General features: G+C 34.9%; 1 protein-coding gene across 4 annotated transcripts in view; it reads left to right on the top strand.

Annotated features, from left to right (window-relative positions):
* MYO6 (myosin VI) overlaps positions 1 to 20,862 on the top strand; it is a 79,148-nt gene extending 58,286 nt beyond the window's left edge. The window contains exons 25-34 of one of the 4 annotated variants that reach the window (XM_057418803.1): positions 893 to 1,101; positions 1,466 to 1,544; positions 3,324 to 3,484; positions 6,235 to 6,264; positions 6,721 to 6,759; positions 10,134 to 10,237; positions 11,586 to 11,717; positions 14,687 to 14,713; positions 16,622 to 16,840; positions 18,255 to 20,862. In XM_057418803.1, coding sequence (XP_057274786.1) covers positions 893 to 1,101; positions 1,466 to 1,544; positions 3,324 to 3,484; positions 6,235 to 6,264; positions 6,721 to 6,759; positions 10,134 to 10,237; positions 11,586 to 11,717; positions 14,687 to 14,713; positions 16,622 to 16,840; positions 18,255 to 18,454 — 1,200 coding nt within the window. In that variant the 3' untranslated portion in view covers positions 18,455 to 20,862. The remainder of the gene's footprint in view (positions 1 to 892; positions 1,102 to 1,465; positions 1,545 to 3,323; positions 3,485 to 6,234; positions 6,265 to 6,720; positions 6,760 to 10,133; positions 10,238 to 11,585; positions 11,718 to 14,686; positions 14,714 to 16,621; positions 16,841 to 18,254) is intronic. The other 3 variants (XM_057418804.1, XM_057418805.1, XM_057418806.1) reach the window with 3 other exon arrangements.
* Positions 20,863 to 21,492: the final 630 nt, after the last annotated feature.

The following is a 21,492-nucleotide window of genomic DNA, read 5'->3' as shown; positions in this document are numbered from 1 at the left end:
TTCTTACCACAGAAGCACACAGACAAAATGAGAGCATGCTGGGGTTTGCAAATGTTAGAAAAAAACTGATGTGTTGAATTTCTGTTTCATGCAAAATTATAGCTTTCCTAGTGTACCATATTAAGACTTTCCTATTTAAAATCACAGTTGAAAAGATGATAGAGTTAACCTGTCAACTTAGAGATCTCTTAAGATAATAATTAAGACAAGATAATATGATCATCTGCATGACGTACCATCACGAAAGGTCAGCAAACATCCCATATTGTAGTTTTATTAGTATACCTTAATGTGAATCGTAAAATTAAATTGTAGCTATGAATGAGGTTTGCTACACATGTAGCAAAGGTTATTGCTGTATTTTCAACCTGTTATTTGCTATTAATAACTTTTTTTAAGAAGTTATTCACAGCACAGTCCAATACTTTTTCTGCATGCAAGCACACATAGTAAGAAAGACTATTCTGTGCTATGACATAAAAGGCAGAGCTGTAAATAGCCACTCTAGCAGCTAACAACATGAAACACAATGCACGTAGGAAGCCCTTAATGATGATAATGGTGATAATTAATTTCTGTTGCTTAAAACTGCATGGTTCAAAAAAAAAAAAAAAAAGGCATGTTTTAAAGAGAATTCATGCTTAATTTCAGAGGTAAAATGGAGATTAATTTGTATGGTTTTATATGAGAGAGGAGAATAAGGGGAGTAATGGATCTCCAGGATTTCAGGAAGAAAGGGAAAGCTAGTGCTCAAGCTCCCCCAACCTAAAGAGCATATGTAATTTAATTGTACTGCTCAATGCTCTCATTTTTTTTTTTCAATATGCATGTTTTAAAAGTGAAGTGCAAATGTAAAAGAATATAATCACCTCTTCTTATTTTAATTTTGCAGACCACTATAATGACTAGGGAACAGATACAGAAAGAATATGATGCTCTAGTGAGAAGCTCAGAGCAGCTTCTGAGTGCACTGCAAAAGAAGAAGCAGCAAGAGGAGGAAGCAGAGAGGCTACGACGCATCCAGGAAGAAATGGAAAAAGAAAGAAAGAGACGTGAAGAGGAAGAAAAACAACGAAGGAAGGAGGAAGAAGAAAGACGCCTGTGAGTGTTGAATAAGTTGCTGGTTATGGAATAAGAAGAAAATAGGAAAGGCATTTTAATGAGGTCATTTTTCACAGTCCTATGCTTAAAAGAGTTGCTGGCATTGTACTCCTGGTGTGCTATGCAATGTCAAAACATTTCCTTTCCCAGTGATTTATAAGTGTAGTCAGAGTATGGAAGAAATGATACGATGCAGCTGCAAATACAGATAAACTTAGTTTCTTCACTTTCAGTATAGTGTCCTGTCATCAGGACTGTACTGACTTCTGGATTACCCTTCAGTTTTCTGGGAGATCCTTTCCTATGTCTTGTTCACTTGCATCATAATAACATATTTTCATTTCCTCCTTCTCTTTTGTAATAGGAAATCTGAGATTGAGGCAAAGAGAAAGCAGGACGAGGAAGAGAGGAAAAAGAGGGAAGAGGAAGAAAAGCGTATTCAGGTTAATGTTTTAGCTGTGTGGCGGTTGTGCTGTTTTGTTTTTGTGGGGTTTTGTTTGTTTGTTTTCTAATTTTTCAGAAAATCTTTTTCACAGCTTAGGACCTCCACTGAGTCTTAACAGCTTCAGTTTCTAAATATGTGTCTGAGAATCGTTTAGCAGCATTGCTTTAGTAATAAATGTAAAGCACAAATTATGATTAGGGCATCACAGATCACCTATTTCTAATTCACATGCAAGTTCTGGTCTTCTGACTAGAGGTGCATTTGCTTTTAAGGGGTTTTTAAAGTTATTTTAAAGTTAAAAATACGCTACAATGGAGAACCCTAGCTTAGCCTTCGAAATTTTTGCCAATGTTCTATGTCAGGCAAGTCTGGGACTCCCTTAGTAGAAATCGTGCTTGGACCTCGGGCTGCGTCATGTACCAGCTTAACCATAACCACTTTCAGAATATTAGTAATAGTGAGAGGATACAGGACTGTCTCTAGTAGCCCCTGTGGCTACTTTCATGTAGAATAAATACATGCAGTTTAACCCCTGCTCCTTCACAGCCTACCCCTTGATTCCTGACACTTCTTACTGATCACATCATAAACTCTCACTCTGAGGCTGTTTGTCCCCTTTACACTTGTGTTTCTGTTGTTTGCATTCAGAGGCAATTTAAATCAATTAAACTTTGTCCACTGAGAAAGTAAGATGGCCTATGGCCAGGAGGTTTTAAAACTTGGTCTGCTGGCATTCTAGGGACCATCTTTATGTTTCTTTGTTTCTGAGATGTGAATATCTGCAATGCAGAATGTAGTTTACACTTTTACTTAGAAATGCTGTTTGAATACAAAGCAGATAGAAATACCCTACTAGATTACCTTTCTTTTACATTCAGTTATTTACTCATTATCTGTCATTCTGGTGGTTGTTACTGTCAGCTAATCTAAAATGGGATTCATGGGATAAAGTCACTTATATTACTACATTGCGTTAGTGGTGCAAATTTTCAGTGATGAGTGGGAAGTAACTTTGTCTTCTTTGTTGGCTTTTGGGCACCAAGAAAGGTACTGCTAAGCCTTGAGGTGTCTGACTTTCAGAAATATGAATTGGATGGCTGCATTTCACTTACTGTGTGTGCAGGACCCTTTGATAAACTGCAATTACAGTTTTACTCTGCAGAAGCAGTATATCTGTATTGCTTCTGCATTGCCATGGGTTGGACTTTGACCATTTGCTTAAATTCAAAACCTCAAACAGAGTTTTCCAGTGTTTGACTTGATCCCTTTTCAAAAGGAACCGCGGATCAATATGCAAAGCAATGCCTATTGCAAAGTCCGATAAAGCCAAGTGCAGAATATTAAGGGAGTATTGTGTTAGTATTATGGAGGAATAACCGTATTGCTGTGTATCATGAGTTTGAATCAACCTAAAAACTTTTTAACTCTGATATTCATAATAGCTTCATGTTTTTAAATAAGGAATAACTGATTGGCACTATAATTTAAAAACAAAATATGAGTGGTGGACAATAATTATTTGATAAACTATAGAAAAACCAAGATGCAGGCTGTAGCTGTTTTGTTTTTCTTGGGACTGCTGCTACTTCAGAATGCTGATACTTTTTCAGTTCCATAAATTTGCATGTTTTGGAAGTTATAAATATACTACTTGGCATATTTTTCTAATAATTTGCTTACATAGCATTCTCATAGAATTGTTTGGGTTGGAAGGGATCTTAAAATCATCTAATTATTTTGATTGGATAAGGTTAAAGGTGTATTTTTTATGAAACAGGCTGAAATTGAAGCTCAGCTAGCTAGAGAACGAGAAGAGGAAACCCAGCACCAGGCAGTGCTTGAACAGGAACGTCGTGATCATGAACTTGCAATGAGAATTGCCCAGAGTGAGGCAGAACTCATCAATGATGAGGCTCAGCTTGATTTAGGATTGCGCAGGTATGGAATTAAGTGTTTCTGTCTCCTGTAAAATTTGCTTTTGCTCAAAAACTGTCTCCATTTTGCATCTTGCTACATCAGTAATTTAGTAGGTGCTTGTGAATATGACCACAGTTCTCTTTTTGAGTTCTGGCAAGGATGATAGCCAATTTAAATTATGATTTCTATGACTCGTTTAAACTACTGAATGGAATTTCTTCAGTGGTAAGTATAAATTATACCCTTTCTGTTATAGTAGTAGTAGTTGTATTGGTTTTTAAGGTATAATTAATATATTTAACATAGATGGGTTTGAAAATTAAATTTTTACACTTTTTTGTTTTGTGTGAATTTTTATGTGTCATAAGAAGTGCTTGGCTTTTGGTATATGGATCCGTGTTGCCTGAAGAGCAAGAGCTCTTCACATGTAAAGGATGATGCTTTAGAAGCAACTTAGAAGTTTCAATAAAAATGGTACTTATTGGTCAAATTGTGTAAGGAGACCTATAAACATGATCACATAATTGGTGACTTCATTAGTGCTAGTCTGCCCAGTTTGTTCTTGTTGAAAGAAGGGGTGTAAGAAAATCCCAAGTGAGTCCATGAAATTTCAAGCTCCCACCTTTGTTGTCTTTGTTACTCAAATTTTATCTAGATACATACTTTTTAAATAACTGTGTGTCTTTGTGAGATAGCTGGGTAATTTTTTTGTTATGTATAATATTGGTTTTTAGACACACTAAAATTGTTGTGCTTTTGTCCTCATTTATAAAATAGCTGTCATATTGTCTCAGATAAGATTTTGATATACTCAGATGTCCAATTGCTTCACAGAAGCGTTCAGGAGATTTTTCATACTTCACCTGTTTGCATAGTGGTGCAATACTTTAAAGGTAAACTCAAAGCCACTCTAGTGCACCAACCTGGCAGAATTCTCTTAAATACAAAAGAAGGGAGGCAATAGGAAGGAAGTACTTGGACAATTCAGTAACTTTTCAATCAGCTCTGATCTCCACAGTGTTTCCAACTGCTCATGGATGATTCTGGTATTTGTTTTTCTTGTATAGTCCCAGAATGGTAATGAACTCACCATCCTGATATTTATGATTGCCAGTTTCTCTTCACTGTGTAGGTAGCAGTAGGAGCATGAAGATACTTTCCTGAATGATTGGAAAGTGCAGAATGGTATAAATATGTTAACATAGTGATGTAAATACTTTCTTGAACAAGATAATATATAAATCTAGAAAAAGCAAGAGAGAGATTTTTCAGCTTATTATGAGGGGTTTTTTAGCCATTAGCAAATTTTTTCACTTCAGTTTCTGCAGTCTACTTCAAAGAAGTTTAAGCATGTCCAAAAATTGAAGAAAGTGCTTTTAATTTCTGCTTTGATTTGATTTTTGTTTTGGTTTGTTTAAAAACAAATGAAAACATTCTCCAGACTCCAATGCCTTCTATGGAAATCCAGGGGTAGATTTCCACTTAACTGTAGGAATTGGCTAAAAGATAGAAACTGTGGGAATTCTCTGAAATTAAAACTATTTATTGGTTTGAAAAAAACACATCATGATTTATATAAATTTTCAGGACTTATTTTAACTGATGTAAATTAAAATTTCATTAGAGTCTAAAAAAGTTATATTCTGCCATCTTCTGTATTCAAAACAGGTGTGTTACCATATGATACACTGAAATCACTGTGAGTTTTATGTATGTATATTTGCCTTTTCTGTTAAATTTTGCTTTTGTTAGATAAAGCAGGTATCACTCCATATTGAATTAATGCAGTGTAACTGGTTCTGCAGTGTTTTCACACAATTTTGCAAATTATAACTTCCTGCTTATATTTATGTTGGCATGAATAAAGGGGTATTTTTCCATTGTGCTGAACTACCTGTGTAGTGCAAATAGTAAGAACAAGGTGAATTTGATGTGCCACTTTGAAGGAACTCTTGTATTTTGCTCATTTTTAGGGAACAATGTCATACTTGCTTGTTGTCATATTTAAAAATGAGTAGCCCCTGCTTCATTTCTTTTCTCCTTAATACCTTGCTCCATTCACCATTAGTTTTCATAGATATTTAAGGATTCATGAGTAGTTTCTCTGAAAAATATACTCATTGGCTGTCAAAGAAGAAGAGTTGTTTGTTGTGGCAGTGGATAGACTATTTTTTATTTGTGCTTATTCTGTTCTGGATACACTGGACTTCTCCTAACTTCATCCAATTGTATTACTCATCTGTAATTTGAAAGCATGTTACCATACATAGGGGTGAAATAACAGAAGTGCTTAGCACTTAAATAAAAAATTAGTTAAATAATAACCATCTGTTTTCAACTACAATATTTTTTAATTATGTGTCTTATTGAAGCATATAGTATAGCATACAGCACCAAAATAAGGTAGCCTCAGTGAAGGTGGTGTCAGTATATCTGTTCCATGCCTTGCATGGAGCAATCCAAATAAATTCTAGTTTGTACCATATTCAGTGCTGCATGTGTGTGCATGTTGGTCTTCTGTAAGGCAGTCGAACTCGCTCTCTTTTCACAGCTTGCGTGAAGAAACCATTTGTCCTGTTACCAGAGTACCTACAAGAGAATTGCTGTTTTTTCTTATAATGTGCTTATCCAGGCATAACGTACAACAGTAGCATGTCTAAAAATCTTTGATGAGAGAGCAAGAAATGCTATGACCCACCTTTTACTTTTTCACATTATTAGAAAGGTAACTATGAAGTAGTCTATCTAACACAAATATCTTTTATTTACAGAGCTGATGGAACAAAACTGCAAATGACTGCGTATGGCATTTTTTTCTATTTGAATTCCTTAATAGGAAAAAAAGCAATACTAATTAATTCAAATAAAATTGATATTGTCCTCTTATTTACTAATACCCCATAATAATCTTCAGATTGATTTTTAATACCTTATATCCACTACTTTGCTGATGTCTAATAAACAACTTAATAATCTAATATACCTAATAATATCAATTTAAAGACTATTATGTAATTAGTGTAAACATTTTCCCATTCCGTCCGTTTTTCCCTGCCCTGTGTGATTTATTTCTCTATGCAGGATCAGGACTGTATGTATGCATGCATATTAGAATGGAAAGGGATTTAAAATACATAGCCTTTTGTTTTATACCCTTGAATTAGCTTCAGTTTAGTTGGCAAGAGACTTTCAAAGTTAAAAAGGCTGTTTTTATATCAGTATGCTTGGTTTATGCTTATTTATCAATTTTCTTATAGGGAACAAATGGCCACAGAAATGTCAGAAATATTGTCTAGGTAGGTGAGAAGACAACAGCAAATGAATCAATCATTTATACAAAGAAATCACACACATGAAATGGGTTGAATTATTATGGAATGAAAAATACTGGAATCTGGGGCGTTTTAAGTGCTAAGCAGATTAACAATTATTTCTTTCAGATAAATCTCCTCTATCAACACCTTTTTCAGCAATTATTTTTCTGCTATTTTAATTGATAATATATAGAAAAAAGAATAAGAGTAGTTCACATACCCTGGTATTTTGTGCTCTGTTCTCTTTTCACCTTTCATATAATTATAATAGCAAACTAGGCTCCACATCTTTCAAAGGAGTGTTTCTACAGATTCACCACTGAGTTAATGAGGTTATTTAATGATAATGTAACTGTTAGTGCTGTTAATAAGGTGATCTTCAAGTTACAATTTCCTTCAAATAAAAGCAGTTTTGAAAATTAGCATGTCAAAAGCATATTAAAACCCCTCTTAAGACATCTAAACAAAATCCCCTTCTGAGATTTCTTGAATGCTAATGCAACATTTTACACACAATGCGGGAGGAAGGGAGAATGGAGATTTTGATCTGAATAAATTCTTTTGGAACAGTCTCATGCTAGTTTCTGTTAGAATACTAATTCTCTGTTAAAATAAATTGTTATAATATCCTCCATATCAGTGAGTAATTAGAAATGATTTTGTACAGCTTGAGGACAGAAATAACCTTTTGACATTCATTTTCTGAAGCTTACGTAAGAAGTAAAATTGTTTAGTTTTAAAAAGTGAATCTGTTATTAAGCAAGGTACTATGCTGTGTATATGTAGTCTGAAAGTGATCAGTCTCACGTGATTGATGAATTTTCTAGTTGTTGCATTGAAAATTGGGAATGCAGCTGTTAACCAATTTATTTCTTGCAGTGGTATTTTAAGAATAGGAATAAACAATGTTGTGTGTAATTAAATTTGCATGTGAATTTAGATGGCTAGTTTATATTGCATATATTTATATAGTTCCAATAACAATGGTCAATTCTTAGTGTGCAAAGTATCACAGAACTTTGGGCCAAAACACAGAGGCTCTGTGTTTGGGTTGAATTCTAAATACAATACTTCTTACTGCATGCTTGTTGAACTTTTTTTTTTTTTCATATTCATTATCACTTTTCATATACTTGGAACTCTTGACTTGAGACTGACAATTTTTTTTAAGTCTGAAAATACTGTTTATGATACATAACTTTTGTCAGATTGAGTGGTGAAAGACTGAACAGTGAAGACTGGTTATCAAGTATGATGCTGCTCTTACTGCCAGAATGTTATGCTTAAAGTCATGTAGAAAACAGAAGAATGATCTGCAGAGTGCACAGTAACACTGGAATGGAAAGACTAAGCTGTTCAATTGGATTAGCATTCTTAAAGATTACAAGTTTAACCAGAGATTTTACAGCCTAGTTCTGCTGCTCTAAATTATGTAGCAAACTCTTAGAGTGGTGGGTAGTGTTGCTAAATAAGGAAAATCCATAGGATTTGTCAAATTAGGTTCAAGAAGGTTAGAGACCAGGCAATGGAAGTTATATTTATCAGCAATCTTTTAATGTCGTACAGGTATGCCAATGCTAACAAAATATTAAAATATGTGTTTTGAAGGAGACTGTAATGATTTGTTTAACACTTACAAGTAGTGCTTAGGGTGAGGAAAAGTTCGTGTCCCTCATCTATGTACTGACTAAAAGTCAAAGAGGTAATTTTGTGTCAGACTTCTCAGACACCATAACTGGAAGCTGTGTGTTGAATCAGATTAGTAGTATGAGTAGTCATAATTAAGCTGATGCTGCAATAAACATTAAGATTGTGTATTTTTAATTACATTTGTAGAGATGGTTCAGTTACTATTAAAAAGAACATTTGGTTAAACAGATTGTTTTATTCTATGAAACTTTAATTGCATTTGTTAACTGCTTTCAAAACTGCTACATTTACATGGAGCTGTTAACTAAATAGGGAAAATAAACAACATCAAACTTCATAAGACATTTATGGAAAAATAAACTTCAAAATTATATTAACTGGATTTTAAATACTGTAATATGGTAATAGTCCCACGAAAATACTGTGCTGTGCACAGACTTTAAATGAAAAGGCCCAGTTTCTCCTGGTTTTCTCTCCTGTGAATTTTTAATGTGACATACTGCATCAAGTATTTTGCTACCCTGTTAAATATCTAGTTTATTCTGAACAAATCTTCTGAGATCCTGAAAGATAATTCAGTTTGCCTCATGTTCTTAGTCATGGGCATTATGCAGAGATTGGTAAAATCATGCGGCTGTTCTTGACTTCCTTCTGAACTGAATGTTGAGGTATTTTGAACTTTGTTTATATCCAAACAATCATGGGAAGTTTGCCCCTTCTAAGGGAGAGTTCTTTTACTTCTCATCCTTACAATTTTTAAAGAAAAAAAGAAAGTAATAAAAAATATCTGGTTTATCTTTATATGCATACAGGCAATGTTTGTTTGTTTGTTTGTTTGTTGTATGGATAACCTTATACATATTAAGATGACGGAGATTTTAGTAATGATTTCTCATTTCCATTTGCTGTTGACTTTGCATACTACCTGCAAGATGAATACTTTTTGTCTTTGAAAATCACTGTTTCTGAATGATTCTTTTTGTACTGGTCGGCCTTTCTTCTGAGAGTTTCTGAGTTCTGAGAGTTCTTTTGGTCTTTTTTTTTGCCTTGGTACCTCTTGATGATTTCCTCTTTCCTTCTCCCCCCTCCTCCCGTGAATAAATACTGCCTTTGTCAGGCAGCTAATTTATAATTAATACAGAATTAATTTGATTTCTTCTCTCAACTTTGACTTGAGTCAAAGGCATGGAATATTTTTTATGGTCTTGTAACAAGGATTTTGTCCTAGTCCAGTTTTAAACAGCAGAAGAAACACCTTTTCTTACTTCTTGTCTACTCTAGAAATACTTTCCCTCATCTATTTTTATGAATGGAACTAAAAATGTATATGTGTCTACTCTTTGTTGCCTGTATTCTGCATTTTGACTAGTGCTAAGAAAAATGTACACCAGCACGGGGTGATGTACACATAAATAGAATATGTATCTTTTCACACATAAGGGGTCATTATTTATGAGAACTCCTTTTAATGTCTAGGCAACAAATCAGGTTATTATATGATTTTGGATGTAAAAGGTGCTTTCACTTAATCATTTGGACATCTTGAAAATAATATGGTACTTTGCTTTTTAATTCGGTCTCTCTGCTGCTGGTTTTCATTGTAATAAGTACGTTGCAGTATTGATTGTGGGATCTGTTCATCCTGTTGTAAAAGTTCCTGTTTCATACTTTAAAAAATGCATTTATATTTTTTAAAAAAATTGCAGGGGTCCTTCAGTTCAAGCTACGAAAGCTGCTGCTGGTACTAAGAAGCATGATCTCAGTAAGTGGAAGTATGCAGAGCTTCGTGATACAATCAACACATCCTGTGGTAAGTTTGGTTTTGTTTGGTTTGGGTTTTTTTACCTGATTTGAGAAGTCAAGTTGTAGTTAATATGAAAATTGTTACTTTCTTCCTGTGACAGAGATAAAATCTTGCTTGGGAATTTATTCAGGTTTGAATGAATGTTAAATTAATTTTACAAAGTTCTGTTACCCTAAAGGGAACAGCAAACTAACGTATTTCTGTATTGAGGAAACAGAATTTCCTTTGTTACCTCTTTTAGTGATTGCATATTTGTGATGTTAAACTGCTTGGGCCATGAGATACGCATTCTAATTTTTTAATTAAATTGTCTCAGTTTTATGTATTTCCACAAAGTGAATAACTGTTATTGTGCTTTACCAAGAATATGTGTGTTCTAAGAAATATTTTGCTATCACTTCTTGCTGTCACCAAATCACAAAGAAGCGAATGACATGTAAAGCACAGGATATTTTCTGCCTTAGATGTTCAGATTATTATATAATTTTCAGAATGTGTAACTTAATTTGGGAAGTTCACAGTTGGGACATTTATTACTTTTCCCCCAATGTTAAGAAGATAGAAACACAGTAATTATTACTTTATTAAATATTCCCTCCTCTGATTGAAAGCAGTTGGTTAATTTCTGATTTAAGATAATTGAGAATTTCTCCATGGATGTAGAAAATGGAAACAAACCCATTCTCTTTATTTTTATTTAAAACCTGAAGTTAGCTCCAAATTCTGACTCTGCATCTATTTTTTTTACATCTGAAAGACTGGAGCAATGTTTTTAGCTGAATAGGTGGTACAGTAATACTAATGCTAATTTGTTTTCACCCCTAGTGAAGCCAGTTTGGATACTCTTCAGATATTAATGAAAAAGCTTTCCAATTGTTCAGTCTCTTAGTTTCATGAAATTCAGAAAAACTAAAATATGTCTAAAAAAGTGGAAGAAGAACCTAGATCTGAGCAGTCACATTGCCATTTTTTTTTTCTTTTTCTCAGTTGCAGACATAAAGTTCAGCAGTGAAATTTTATCTGGTTCTGAACTGTTTGACTTGTGATAAAGTCAACAGGAAAATTTAGTGAAGTGAAAATTTTATTTGTAATATTTCACTGCTCCATATCTCACAGTAGAACAGCTACTTTGGGGACTGCCATTACTCTAAAGGTGAAAATGATATATAGCACTAAAGGGACTTTCTGGGCCATAAAATACAGGTCCTGTTGCTGCAGAGAATAAGGATTTATTATACAACATATTAGTATTAAAACGTGCTCTAAAGTTCTTCACCTCAATATAGAAAATCATTTCATAAATTATTTTTCCAATTTTTCTCACTTTTCTGTTCATTTCTTATTTTTGAGACAGATATTGAACTGCTGGCAGCTTGCAGAGAAGAGTTTCACAGAAGGCTAAAGGTGTATCATGCTTGGAAATCCAAGAATAGGAAACGTAATGCAGAAGCAGAACAGCGTGCTCCCAAATCAGTTACAGACTATGGTAAGGGAAAACAATTTTGTGTTTCTAATAATTTTGGTGACAATACTCCAAAGAAAATATTTCTAGAATGACTTTTGGGTTTGCTAAGTTGAAGGAAATTCTTGGGTTTCTTTAAAGAGTATTTTTATATTGATTTAAGGTAAATATTTGAAAAGATGGGAACTGACAAATACTTTGCAGAAAGTAGAGTACTTTCAGGAGACCCAGAGGTACTGAATAGCTCTCCCTAAAACCTTTTCTCATACCATCTCACGTCTGTTAAAAATAATTCTTGATTTGTTATTGCCGTTCCTGGAATTTTTCCTAAATGATAATTTTCCATTTATGAAACTGTGGTTTGCATTTTGAGACTTTTGAGACTTGTTTTTAAGGTTGTTCTGAACTCTGTAATTAAAAATGCTGCTTTCTGAGAGTAGTTAGAGTTTAGTACACAGAATTATAATGAAGGGTAGAATAGAGGTTCTAAAAATAGTTAGAATCTTAGAATTGTTTAGGTTCGAATAGACCTTTAAGATCATTGAATCCAACTTGCAAACCTAGCACTACCAAGTACAGCCCTAAACCATGTCCATAAGTGCTACATCTCCATGTCCTTTAAATATCTCCAGGCCTGGTGACTCCATACTTCCCTGGGCACCCTATTCCATTGCCTGACAACCCTTTCACTGAAGGCATTTTTCCTAATATCCAATCTAAACCTCCCCTGGCACAACTTGAGTCCATTTCCTCTTGTCCTATCACTTGTTACTTGGGAGAAGAGACTGACACCTGCCTTGCACCCATCCAGCCAGCCTGTCCAGATTCCCTTGTAGACCCTTCCTACCCTGAAGCAGATCAACACTCCTGCCCAGCTTGCTGTTCTCTGCAAATTTACTGAGGGTGCACTTGATCCCCTCATCTAGATCACTAAAAAAGATACTAAGCAGAAATGGCTCCAGTACTGAGCCCTGGGGAACACCACTTGTGGCTGTTTTCAAATAGTCCGTTTAACAGAACTGCATGGGTTGTTTTTTGTTGTTGTTGTTGTTTGGGTTTCTTTTTTTTTTTTATGCTCTGAAAAGTAAGATTGGAAGGAATCGTTCTGTTATGTAGTACGCTGTTATATTTAGGGTCCTGACACAAGCAGAAGTGTTGGTGATAACATTTTTTTCTCATTATTTTATTCTTTCACAAGGTATAGGTATATAGACATAGATGCAGATACTTTTAAAAGGTGCTAATAATTTCCTCATTTACAGTACTGTAAGCCTCACGTACTTTAGGTTCTGTTCTCTTTTTTAAAATTTTATGTGTGTTGTCATCCCAGAAACAAAAATTGCAATATCAAATTTTGTGTAGTTCCTGCTTTCTTATTAGACTGTCATTCTGCTGATTTCATAGATGGGTGTTTATTGTGAAAGCAGTGCACTAATGAGAATAAGTGAGTGCCTTTCAAATTCAACAAGGTGGTGTTGGAGTTACCATATTAAACACTTGCAGACCTGAAAATTAGGTGGTTGGTTTCTGGAGCAATATTTGCAGAGTGAATTGTTACTCTCTTCCTGCCACCCACCCTTAAAGTCCAGTGATTGTCTGTTATAAAAGGGATCTGAGGAATTAATGGAATCATAGCAAATGGATATAATAATTTAGTTGATTCTTTCCTGCTGTCTTCTTATTACATGATTCTTTTGTTCATGGCCACACAGTTAACGGGAGAGGCTCAGAAAAGGGAAAAAAGGGCAGAAGATGCTCTGCCCAAAGTCCCGTTAGCCTAGGATTAGAGCATTGTCCCAGGACATGAGGGGTACAGACCCCAAGGGGCACAGGTGCCCTAGTTACTCTCAGTGTTAGTCCTTACACAGAGGTGTCCCTTTCCGCTTGATTAATTTACTGAGTTACATGCTCAGGTCCTTGTGGCTGTGCCTAATAACATTGTTTTAAAGAAAATTTATGACTGAAACAGCAGGAAAGGGCATTTGAAGCACTTGTGCAAAGTGATAAGTTGCTCTGAATTTGAGTTTGTAAGTTCTGTCTGGAGTTAAATGGGTAAAATAAATACTCGTGCACAGTATTGCCAATGGGGAGTATTAAAGAGCACCTAATCTTTGGATTTGTGTAAACAAAGCTTGGAATATTCATGTTCTTATCACAGACATTTACAGCATGATTTTCAGTGCTTTTCATTGCATTGCTTTTCTTGAAATACAGCTTTGTGTTCCTAAAGAAACATTGCAGTTCGGAAGAAAGTCAGTGAGAGTGACCTTAGAAGAGATTCTCATTAATGTCCGAAGTAATTCTTCCTATTGCAAATAATTATACTACATGTACTTTTCACATCTATGCATTACAGTGATCTAAGGGAGTAGAAAGTAAGAAGGGAGTAGAAAGGAACTCTGATTTCTTAGCTGTTTAAGCTAAAAGTCTTTCTGGTGTCTGTGAATATGTGCTTCAAGTGATACAGTTTTTTCCTACTGTCTTTTCACTGATGTAGTATGATTTTACAGGTATTCCTTAATTAAGTTCATACATTCATTATAGAAGCTAAACACTGGTTTGTGTTTTATTACTGGAATAGGCAGATTTGGTATTAATGGAGGTCTGGAAATTTTTTCCTAGCAGAAATGTCAAAAATTAAAAGGAATACGTTAATTAACTAGCAGATTTGTCACAGCAACCTGTGTTTAGCATCTATACAACTGAGGTTTCATAACAGGCATTGCAAATCATTGAAGTAATCAATTCCAAAATTAAATCCTGATGGAAATAGAATCAGTTGGATATCTCTGAAACTTGAGAAAAGGAGACATTTTACATATGTCTGTGAGCAAAAAATGAATAAAATACTTAGCTCAACATCTGTCATTTTGTAAGTAGGATTTCCATTTGTCTGTCACCAACATTGGTAAAAAATATTGAGGTAATGAACCAATAACTTATAAAGGATCAGCACTTTAAAGTTTTGTTCAACATGTAATATTTGTTCACAGATTTTGCACCATTTTTGACCAATTCACGTAAGTGGGAAGATGGTTATTTAAGCTAACTTTGAAGAATAGGAAGACTTGAGAGCTTTATACTAACTTTAATTAATCCAGTGTTTTGCTACACATATGCATAAAATTTAATCGTTAAAAAAACAAAACCAAAACCCAGTCTCTTTAGCAATTTGGTGATGTTATTCAACTGTTGGAAATTGCATGTTACTCTAGTAATTTCTGAATGTACTCATCTTCATGAGATCCTACCTATCTGAGTAGTCATGGGAAGGAAGAAGAAATAACCTTTTTATGTACGTTGCTTTAAGGTATGCCCTCCTATTTTTTTCTTTCTTTCTTCCTTCCCTCCTGGCCTCCTACCCCCCTTTCCAAGAAATACTTTGCTTGTTCTGGCATTTTTTTACTGTCTGCAAATGACTTTGTTGTAGCAAAACTCTGGAATCAAAATAACAGCTATTTTTCTAGCACAGAGACTAACATGCAGGTGGTGGTTTCTTTTGAATAAAGCACTGCAGTTCCATAGTACTTAAAAGTAGAAGCTATATTGGCTGCTTAGCATTCCTATCTAGATTTCTTCTTGGATTTAGGTATCCATAGGTGTAGAAACAGGCCTTAGCAATAACCATTGCAGTGCAAAAAGTGAAAGTTCAGACAATTTGCAGAAAGTAGAATTAATTTCTAATAAACTGTAAGGTATGTCTCCCTGTCTGTTAGTCTTGTTCATAACTGTAAAAAATGCATTATTAGAAGTGATAGTCATTTTTAGTTTATTAGATTTTAGCTCAAAAATTAGCTTGGCTGTTTAATAGGCAATGGATGAAAAAAGGAATTAACTTTCAATTATGCCTTTAAGCTGAAATACGGAACTGTTAATACTGGGTTTTTTTCTTTGTAGAGGAGAAATTCATACTCAGAATTTCTTGAACAGGGTATTTCTAAAACAAGATCAGTAATAAATTTTTGAAGGAGGCAGTTATTAAAGGAAAGGATCTTGCTTGTAAAAGCATTTACTATTTAAACCTGATTATGGTAGTATATATATAACATTAAGATGATTGATCAATTGATGGGTTAACATAAAGTATTTGCTTTTGTCCAAAAGAAAGTTTCTAAGTTTGAAATGTGTGGGACTCCGAGGGAGTGCAAAAATGCACATGGGAAACATTTACCAAAAATATATAAGAAGCTTCTGTATAACTGTCTCTAGAAGTTTGGTCTGTTGATCACAAATTTCTTTAAAAAAGGAAGTGATCAAGAGAGTAATTCGAATGCTGGAGTGTAGGACGCAGAAATCTAGGAAGAAAGGTATGTTGGGAGGCAGCTTTATAATAAGCAGTATTTGTTGTCAGCATTTCTACTAATAAATCAGTGATTTTTAACAGTATTATAACACCCTTCTATGTTGACTGTCAAAAGCCTTCAAGTGGTGCTTTGTGTTTTTGTAACTGAAAATGCTTCCTTGCTCTGTGACCTTGTTTTGCAAAGAGATGGACTGAATGTTTCTGGTTAGTAAGAAATTTTATATGTGAAATTTAAGTTTAAATATTGATTTAAAGCAGAATGTGTTATTTTACTCACTTTGTTTTGTCTAAACATACGCAATGCCACTGAGCAACATAATAGACACAGTAGTTAACGGGAGCCTTTCCTCACCGGTATGGTAGTTAAAGTGATTAGAAGAATGCGCATTATATGAGATGGGAGTAGTCTTTTGGCTCAGTGAGACTTCATATGACCTTGTATTCAGAGAATCTCTCAGGTTTTGAAGGGTTTGGTTTGGTTTTGGAGGTTTGTTTTTTTTTCTTGCTTTGCTGATTAACCAGGCAAGTCGTAATTCAGTTTTTTTGTTTTCTGATTTTTCTAATTATTTTTTTTTGTTTGCTTGTTTATGTTTTGGTTTTTTTGTTTTTTTTTTTTGTACAATAGCTCAACAGAATCCAACCACCCAGCTACCAGGCAGACAACAGGAGATTGAAATGAACAGGCAGCAGCGTTACTTCCGTATTCCCTTCATCCGTCCCGCAGACCAGTACAAAGATCCCCAGAACAAGAAGAAGGGTTGGTGGTATGCACATTTTGATGGGCCGTGGATTGCTCGACAAATGGAACTCCATCCTGACAAGGCACCCATTCTTCTTGTAGCAGGTTGGTATTGAAAGCAAAACTCAGAGGTTGGAAAGGTTCAGAGCTGACAACTTTAGAAGAAGAGGCTGATGATACAGGTTTTTCACATTGTATCCTCATTTTTACATCAGCAGTTCTAGTATAGGCAGAATGTGAGGATTAGGGACTGCTGTTACTAGTGGCTAATGTTACAAAATATCCCTTGGAGATGTAACCGATCACGCGTTTTACTTGTACATGTACTTTATCTGGGAATCCAAATGTGAATCGCTTTTTTCTTAGGTGTCCTCAGATTATTCTCAGGAGACCGTGTGAAGATAAACATCACAATTCATCTGTGAAAGTTCTCCCTATCATTGCATTGGTTTTTTAGTCAGCTTTGGAAAATTACAGCAGTTTGTATCAAAACAAGTTGTGGGTGTGATATATTGCCTTTCCAGTTTGTTTAGTATGGTGCTGATAGCAAATTGAAGCTTTTGCCACATTTATGCTGCCTAGATGGGGATCTAACTTGTTAAACATCTAAAATAGAAACTAAATGCAGCAGTGGATAGGTAGAGATTGATCTGGTAATGAAATGCATCTTCCTGTTCTGGAGGATAATAGAAGGGGAGAAAACACTGGAGAAATGATGTTTATTGTTCTGTGTTTTGAGGTTTTGTATTTAACTTAGAAACTGAGGAAAAGGCCATAACCAATTTGTTTAGCTTCAAAGAGATGCTTTGCTAGCAACAAAACTTCCTTTGTTTTCTGCTAATTATTTTTAATAGAATTCCATATAGCAACTGTGCCTGTTCAGTGTCAAAGCCCCTACCTAAAAGTAGCTCTGCTGTCGTGAATATCACATGCAATGGATTGCCTATTAAAAATAAGATTAAAATATAGTGAGTGAGCTACACTCCTCATTTCATTGGATTCCTAGTGTCAGTCCCATTTGGTAAATACTGTTTGTTTAGCCTGGGAGGCTGACAGAATAAGAATACTGTCCACTTGATCAAAAGTCTCAAGTTTTTAGTTGCTTTGCCTCTTTTAAAAAAAATAAGAACAGAAATTTACTTTAAAACTGTGTAAAACTCAAAAGTGTAAAACAAATGTAGTTGTCATCCTGCAGTGGATTTCGGGAGAATATATATAAACATGCTGATCTTCTCTGCTTCTTTCCTTTGTTCCTTTTTGCTCGCTTTTTAAGCACAATTTTGTCAGTTGCAGCATATGATACTAGTTTTTTTCTGATGTGCTTTTCTGCTCTGTGTGTCACAACAAAATGAAACCAAAAAAATCTCTCTCTGCAAACTGATTTCCTCATAAGCTCTGCAGTCTGTTAACAATGCAGAGCTTGAGAGAGGAAATCTAATTAAGAAAGATCTAATCAGTCTTTGTTAATGGGTTGTTAGAATGATGTAAAACCTTTTTCTTCTTCCCTTCATCATTTCAGGTAAGGATGATATGGATATGTGTGAGCTTAATCTTGAAGAGACTGGCTTAACTCGAAAGCGAGGTGCTGAAATTTTGCCGAGACAATTTGAAGAGATTTGGGAGCGCTGTGGAGGTATCCAGTATCTTCAGAATGCCATTGAAAGCCGACAAGCTCGTCCTACATATGCTACAGCTATGCTGCAGAACCTGTTGAAATAAATGATCATTTTGCCCAGTAGCGTTTGAGAGGAGAACCCTTGCCTGTGATTCAAAGGGAAGAGTTCCTCTGCACGACAGAGGACATAAACACATTCTATAATCATATTAGAGATGTTTAATATAAAGTGAACAGATTTTATTAATCATGAGGTTTGTTAATTTGTACTTTATGACGTTTTAATTTCTGTAGTGACTTTTACTAGGTTTGAGGACCTTGAAGAAACTTCAGTCAGTGTAGCTTGTTGTGGTTTGTTTATATGTTGCATTTTCTTTAACAGTTTCTGTTATAACTCTTAACACTTGGGTACATATTGCTACCACCTTTTTGTAAAATCCCTCTTTAAAACACTGAGTCATCAGCTTCAAGTGGTGGCCTAGTAAAGAGGATATGCTGTTTCTAATAACTGGAATCGTGAGGCCTTAGCTTTGACTTCTGTTCTGGAGAAGTTGGAGTATACTTTTATATAGTCTGAGACATTTTATGTCCTGATTTGAAAACTGGTTAGTGTCTGTTTTACTGACTTTTTCCAGAAAATGACGGGAAATCCTCCTAAATTTGAGACCCATAAATTCCTATTTAATGTGTTCTCTGTCTTGGTTTAAGAGAAATGGGTTTCTGTACATTCTGAGAAGAGCATTCATATATGTCAATATTGTGTAATATTGGAGGTACTCAAAGAATGTACTGCTCATTAGGGTTTATACCACTTCTCTCTTAGTTTCTTTTTCTTTTTTTCTCTTTCAGTACAAATTTCCTTATACTTTTCTTTTCCTGACCAAATTTTGATTAGGAATTCTTGGACGGTTTGTTTATCCAGGTAGTGTAATTTCAATATATTATGCAAAACTGTCCAAGACTTGTATCTGAAGGCATATAAGATTCAGGATAACATAAGGGAAATATGTTCAGCTTTTTTGGTGGCAGTATAACTTACCTGAATAAAGAGGCCTGAGCCTCAGAGATCCTGTTTATTTTAGTTGTAATGAGCTCAAGGTCTGTATCTTCTATAGGTTGTATAAAACTTTGTTCCAATAACATAATGAATCATCTTAATGCTATGTGCTGATGAAATAGCTACAATTTTTAGTATACTGCAATATTGTATTGATTCAGACACTGAGCTTTATCTTAATCTCCTTTGTCAGGTTTCATAGCTTGCAACAGTTCCCTTATTAAGCAGTTTGTTATGGGAGGTTTTTTGGGTGGGAATTATTAATTTCATACAGTTTTAAAATGCATCTTGTTCACTTATGCAAACATTATTTCACCATGCTGGCCATTATTTCAACAAATTAAACTTGATTATTTATTATCTCTCTGATAGGAACTCAAAACATAAGTAGCTTGATGTCCAATTACTATTCAACCTGATGTCAAAATGAGCTGTTTTTCTATGAATTGACAAAGTTTGCTTACACTGTAGAATAATTTCCTCGCTGTTTGTTCAGTTTGAAACCTCTTGGAAACTTAAGTATATTTATGCATTTAAAAACTAAATTAATAAATTTCTCTGAAGCACAGAGAAGGCTCCCAATGCATACATCTTTTCCAAACTCAGATCGTGGTTGCATGCCACAGTCTGCTTTCAGTTATAAATGCACCCCTTACTGTCATACGTGTGGAGATACTTGAGCAATGTTTATGGGTCCACCATGTCAGGGAATCTCAGCTTCCCCTACCTACCCGCTTCACTAATCAGTCATGTGGTTTCAAACAAGAAAATGTTTTCGTTTTACCCAAATTCTTAACTGAAGCAGTGATTTTGCCTGGAAGATGAAAGGAGAAGTGCATCAGACTGCTGGCTAGCAAGTTGTGTACAAACGTGTACAATGTTGCATGAGTCTAAGGGTGCTGCTTATGAAATTAAGATTACTGCTTTAATGTGTTACTGAATTGGAACTTGGACTGCCAGTATCCAGAAACTTGGCACTGCAAGAAGCTATGATTGTTAATGAGATACAAGGAAGAAAAATCACTGAACTGATAGGATGGAGGTGCCCTGCCCTGTAATTATTTCTATCTGGATTTAGCTTCTTGACTTAACATATTCAGTCTCAGTTTATATATATATATGAAACAGATCATATGAGACTGAACATGGTAAGTATGTGTGTATGTACATACACATATATATGCTTAAATATTTTAGTGTATATATATGTGTAAAAACACTTGTGGGGAACTTCAAATAAATAAGACTGTTAACTGATTTTTCCCAGTCTGTTCCTTTGATTATGCCAGGATTTCCTTGACTGGCATCAGAAAGAAAATCTGTTTTTCAGAATGGGGTATGCAAGAAATTCTCTTAACTAAAGGGCAAACAAATATCAGCTATCAGGGAAATTAAATTGACTTTGAAATAGTGGAAGAGGAACTGGTGGCTGGGTGACCTCAAATGAGATGCTCCCAGATGAGATGTTCCCACCTCTCTGCATTGCTCCTGCAGTATGCCTTAGACAGGCAGAAGATGCATTCCAAAAATCAGGGTAGTCCAGTTTGTTTGTTGGTTTTTGTTTTATTTCTTTTTTTTCTCTGCACTAAAAGCAGGATCTGCCTCAAGTTTTACTGATCTTTTTGTGCAGCAGAATTAATTTTCAATTCATTTCAGATTTTTATTTTTTTTTTTTTTTTTTACACATCAGGCAATATTGAGCTGCTTACAGGTAGTTTCTATAGACCTGTCTACAGTGTCAGATAATTATGCTGCTGGTTGATCTGGAGAGGAAATAAAAGGTGCGGGGAGAGGGCTGATCTGTAGAATTATAGTGTTCCTAATGCCCTTCTGATCTGTGGTTGTACCAAAACATTTAATTTGTCATTTTAAAGTGCAGGGATGAGGTAAACATGTTGGCTTGGTTCTGTGTGTTTGATTAAAAGGAAAAATAATAATTCATCCTGCCTCAGTGAAGTTGCCCACCATAGCTGAGATCTTCTGCATGAAACACTCCCCAAAACACAGGAAAGGTAGAAAGTTAGCATGTGAGACTCCTCCCTGGTTAGGTGACTCAGGAATAGGAATTTCCTAGAGAATGTGTCT

The sequence above is a fragment of the Pezoporus wallicus genome, unplaced genomic scaffold (assembly GCF_028554395.1).
Source record: "Pezoporus wallicus isolate ANWC-B61680 ecotype Strahan unplaced genomic scaffold, APGP_CSIRO_Pwel_v1 contig_4901, whole genome shotgun sequence".
Lineage (NCBI taxonomy): Eukaryota > Metazoa > Chordata > Aves > Psittaciformes > Psittacidae > Pezoporus > Pezoporus wallicus.
This window is presented reverse-complemented; position numbering and strand designations above follow the sequence as displayed.